General features: G+C 41.0%; 2 protein-coding genes across 3 annotated transcripts in view; one reads left to right on the top strand and one right to left on the bottom strand.

Moving 5' to 3' along the window:
* The window catches only part of gstt2 (glutathione S-transferase theta 2), a 3,665-nt gene extending 3,190 nt beyond the window's left edge, over window positions 1-475 (top strand). The window contains exon 5 of the mRNA XM_044335193.1: window positions 1-475. This exon is cut by the window's left edge and continues 522 nt beyond it. The gene's annotated coding sequence lies outside the window, so the exon portion shown is untranslated.
* Window positions 476-1,098: 623 nt separating this feature from the next.
* chek2 (checkpoint kinase 2) overlaps window positions 1,099-5,000 on the bottom strand; it is a 12,419-nt gene continuing 8,517 nt past the window's right edge. For both annotated transcript variants that reach the window (XM_044335159.1, XM_044335168.1), the window contains exons 12-14: window positions 3,273-3,388; window positions 1,649-1,734; window positions 1,099-1,402 (exon numbers count right to left, since the gene is read on the bottom strand). In XM_044335159.1, coding sequence (XP_044191094.1) covers window positions 1,220-1,402; window positions 1,649-1,734; window positions 3,273-3,388 — 385 coding nt within the window. In that variant the 3' untranslated portion in view covers window positions 1,099-1,219. The remainder of the gene's footprint in view (window positions 1,403-1,648; window positions 1,735-3,272; window positions 3,389-5,000) is intronic.

Here is a 5,000-nt window from a genome sequence, read left to right on the forward strand (position 1 = left end):
CACAAGTTCAGAATCTTTTCACTGATCGGCTTCATGTTTATTATATTAAACTGATCAGCTGGTTTCAAGCTGCAGTTTAACATCAGACTGAATCAGATCTTATTCTGCCTCTCTGGTCGCTCACGTCTCTAATAATCCGCTGTTTATCTGCCTCACTGTTGCCATGACAACAGAACATCGTCATCAGTCAGTTGAGTCTGAAGGATGTTTCACCCAACTAATACCTTCAGTTCAACTTTATTGTTGAGCTGGAAACACAAGCTTTCAGTCACATCTCATGGCCTTCCTCAGCAGATGATGTCTCCCGGTTGTCATGGAGATGGTTCAGGTGTCATCATGTGACCCAAGTATGAAACTGTAGTCACATGACAAACAGGTGGTTGGATGTGTTGTGTTGTTGTCGTGAAAACATGAATCTGTCCTTAAAGCTTTCATCCTTTTTAAATGAAAGAAAATAAACTTTATTTTAATTGTTTACTGATTTATTTTATTCTTTCATAAGGAATAAATGTGTTTTATTATGTGTCCCCACAGTTTATATTAAAACTGTTATAATTAATTAATCTACAGTGTGAAAACTTTACAACCAAACTGCCTGAATTGTTAGCTTGTTAGCTTTAGCTTAGCTTAGCTTAGCTTTAGCTGCTGCCTCATTTCATTATGTGGAACATACAAACCACAGATAACAGGTAGAAAAATGGTGGAAAGTAACTAACTACACTTTGCTGCTGATACTTATGTACATGCAGGACTTTTACTTGTAATGGAGTATTTTTACATTGCTGTATTGGTACTTTTACTGCAGTAAAGTATCGGAGTACTTCTTCCACCACTGGTAACAGACAGTATAATTAGCTTTAGCTTAGGCTAGCAGTGGCTATCTCACCTGTTCAGACTGCAGTTTTACAGGCTGCTGTCACAGAAATTGTACAAATTTTGTAGTATTATATTTGTCTTTATGTTGTAAAACAGGTGCTAATACATTATATATATATATATATGTGTGTGTGTGTATATTAGATTTGTGTAGCCGGATTGTTTTCTGTTGGAGCCATTTGAAGGTTTTATCATTAAAAAGATATTAAACATAAGACAAAGTGAAACATATAAAATATTTTATTAGAAAGAAATAATTAAACTTTATTTACAGTGGACTGTCTCAGTAGTGAACAAGTCACATGACTTGGAATGATATGAGTGGCTGCTTCCAATTGGTCAGCTATTGCGGGGCAAGGGGCGGGGTTTGTCTCCGTTTGGCCGGATGGTCCTCGTCGTCTCCTTCATCTCGTCCTCGTTTCCTCGTTGAAGCTGATGCCGCTGCCGCCGTGGCACAGGAGGCGGAGCCAGCAGCAGCCTCAGAGGGGTACATGAGCCTGTGAGCCGTGTCCAACATCACACGGTCCTACACACACACACACACACACACACACACACACACACACACACACACACACACACACACACACACACACAGATCCTGAATGTTAGTCCACAAACACTGGAGCCTATATTTTCCCATAATGCACCTGGATAGTCTTTCATTAGAGCCTCCCTGCAGGTCAACAGCCACACCTGCAGTTTGTAACACAGATTGGTCTGATGACATCACTATGACATCATCAGCCAACAGCAGACACACTGCAGTTACCTGTAACCAGGTGTGCTGCAGAGCCTCCTCGACAGTCATCCTCTTACAGGGATCGACGACCAGCAGCTTCCTCACCACATCCTTCGCTGTAACACACACACAGTTTACAGACTGGGGGGGGGGGGGGTGGGGGGGGGGGTTGGACTAAACAACAACAACCCTGAACAACCATGAAATGCTTTCAAGTCTGGAGAAACAAATCCATCCTTGAATCAGATCATTCTGAGATTTACAAGAAAAACTATAACAGTAATGTTACAGTAGTCCTATAGTATTACTATATCACGGTGGTCCTACAGTAGTCTTACTGTAGTCTTATGGTAGTTTCATAGTAGTATTACAGTAGTCTTAGAATAGTCTTACAGTAGTCTTATAGTAGTTTTATAGTAGTATTACGGTAGTCTTAATAATCTTACAGTAGTCTTATAGTAGTTTTATAGTAGTATTACGGTAGTCTTAGAATAATCTTACAGTAGTCTTATAGTAGTTTTATAGTAGTATTACGGTAGTCTTAGAATAGTCTTACAGTAGTCTTATAGTAGTATTACGGTAGTCTTAATAATCTTACAGTAGTCTTATAGTAGTTTTATAGTAGTATTACGGTAGTCTTAGAATAGTCTTACAGTAGTCTTATAGTAGTATTACGGTTGTCTTAATAATCTTACAGTAGTCTTATAGTAGTTTTATAGTAGTATTACGGTAGTCTTAGAATAATCTTACAGTAGTCTTATAGTAGTATTACGGTAGTCTTAGAATAATCTTACAGTAGTCTTATGGTAGTTTTATAGTAGTATTACGGTAGTCTTAGAATAATCTTACAGTAGTCTTATAGTAGTTTTTTCACTCTTTAAACCCCTACAGGTCGTACTATAAACACTACACACCCAGAAATGGTCAAACCCATCTACTGTCATCACAGTTAGTCTACTGGCTCATTAGTTTCTAAACAGGGAAATGTTTTTACCCTCGTTACTTCAGTCACGTTGCATGGAGCTTCAGGTCACCGTCAGCACATTCTGGTTTTGGAGCTGCTGTTGGAATTTGCGCACTCACCTATCTGTGGTATCTGGGGAGTCTCGGGTCCATATCCCTGACCTTGGTTACCGTGACAACACCGGTACACTCTTTATCAGAGTTGCTCCTGCTTCCCCAAACAACACAGACAGCTGCTCTGAGTCTCAAGGAGAGGAGACAGTGTCTCCTTCAGCTTTAGATTTAGTGTTGCTTACTCTGACCTCAAGGCCCAGGCTTGACCCAGTCTAACCCAATTTATAACCCCTAAAGTTAGAATTTTCCATAACAGTAGTCTTACAGTGGACTAGGAGTCTTTCAGTAGTCTTTCAGAAGTCTTACAATAGTCTTACAATAGTCTTAAAATAGTCTTATAGCAGTATTAGTAATATTACAGTGGTATTAGTAGTCCTACAGTAGTCATACAAGTCTTACAGTAGTATTATAATAGTATTATTATTAATATTACAGTAGTATTATAATAGTATTATTATTAATATTACAGTAGTATTATAATAGTATTATTATTAATATTACAGTAGTATTATAATAGTATTATTATTAATATTACAGTAGTATTATAATAGCATTATTATTAATATTACAGTAGTACCTTGGTCAGAGACATGTTTCCATTTGGAGTGAACCATGGTGAATTCTCCACGGATGATCTGATCTCTGATCGACTGACGACCAAAACTCTCGTGAAATGGAGGATAACCACCCAGACTGAGAGACAGACAGGAAGAGAGACAGACAGGTTAACAGACAGGAAGAGAGACAGACAGGTTAACAGACAGGAAGAGAGACAGACAGGTTAACAGACAGGAAGTGAGACAGACAGGTTAACAGACAGAGAGAGAGAGAGACAGACAGGAAGTGAGACAGACAGGTTAACAGACAGAGAGAGAGACAGACAGGTTAACAGACAGAGAGAGAGAGAGACAGACAGGAAGTGAGACAGACAGGTTAACAGACAGGAAGTGAGACAGACAGGTTATCAGACGGGAAGTGAGACAGACAGGTTAACAGACAGGAAGAGAGACAGAAAGGTTAACAGACAGGAAGAGAGACAGACAGGTTAACAGACAGAGAGAGAGAGAGACAGACAGGAAGTGAGACAGACAGGTTAACAGACAGAGAGAGAGAGACAGACAGGTTAACAGACAGAGAGAGAGAGAGACAGACAGGAAGTGAGACAGACAGGTTAACAGACAGGAAGAGAGACAGACAGGTTATCAGACGGGAAGTGAGACAGACAGGTTAACAGACAGGAAGAGAGACAGAAAGGTTAACAGACAGGAAGAGAGACAGACAGGTTAACAGACAGGAAGTGAGACAGACAGGTTAACAGACAGAGAGAGAGAGAGACAGACAGGAAGTGAGACAGACAGGTTAACAGACAGGAAGAGAGACAGACAGGTTATCAGACGGGAAGTGAGACAGACAGGTTAACAGACAGGAAGTGAGACAGACAGGTTAACAGACAGGAAGTGAGACAGACAGGTTAACAGACAGAGAGAGAGACAGACAGGTTAACAGACAGGAAGTGAGACAGACAGGTTAACAGACAGAGAGAGAGACAGACAGGTTAACAGACAGAGAGAGAGACAGACAGGTTAACAGACAGGAAGAGAGACAGACAGGTTAACAGACAGGAAGAGAGACAGACAGGTTAACAGACAGGAAGTGAGACAGACAGGTTAACAGACAGAGAGAGAGAGAGACAGACAGGAAGAGAGACAGACAGGTTAACAGACAGGAAGAGAGACAGACAGGTTAACAGACAGGAAGTGAGACAGACAGGTTAACAGACAGGAAGTGAGACAGACAGGTTAACAGACAGAGAGAGAGACAGACAGGTTAACAGAGAGAGAGAGAGACAGACAGGTTAACAGACAGGAAGTGAGACAGACAGGTTAACAGACAGGAAGTGAGACAGACAGGTTAACAGACAGAGAGAGAGACAGACAGGTTAACAGACAGGAAGAGAGACAGACAGGTTAACAGACAGGAAGTGAGACAGACAGGTTAACAGACAGGAAGTGAGACAGACAGGTTAACAGACAGAGAGAGAGACAGACAGGTTAACAGACAGGAAGAGAGACAGACAGGTTAACAGACAGGAAGTGAGACAGACAGGTTAACAGACAGGAAGTGAGACAGACAGGTTAACAGACGGGAAGTGAGACAGACAGGTTAACAGACAGCGAGATAAACGAGTTAACAGACAGGAAGTGAGACAGACAGGTTAACAGACAGCGAGATAGACGAGTTAACAGACAGGAAGTGAGACAGGTTAACAGACAGCGAGATAGACGAGTTAACAGACAGGAAGTGA

The sequence above is a fragment of the Thunnus albacares genome, chromosome 2, assembly GCF_914725855.1.
Source record: "Thunnus albacares chromosome 2, fThuAlb1.1, whole genome shotgun sequence".
Classification (NCBI taxonomy): domain Eukaryota; kingdom Metazoa; phylum Chordata; class Actinopteri; order Scombriformes; family Scombridae; genus Thunnus; species Thunnus albacares.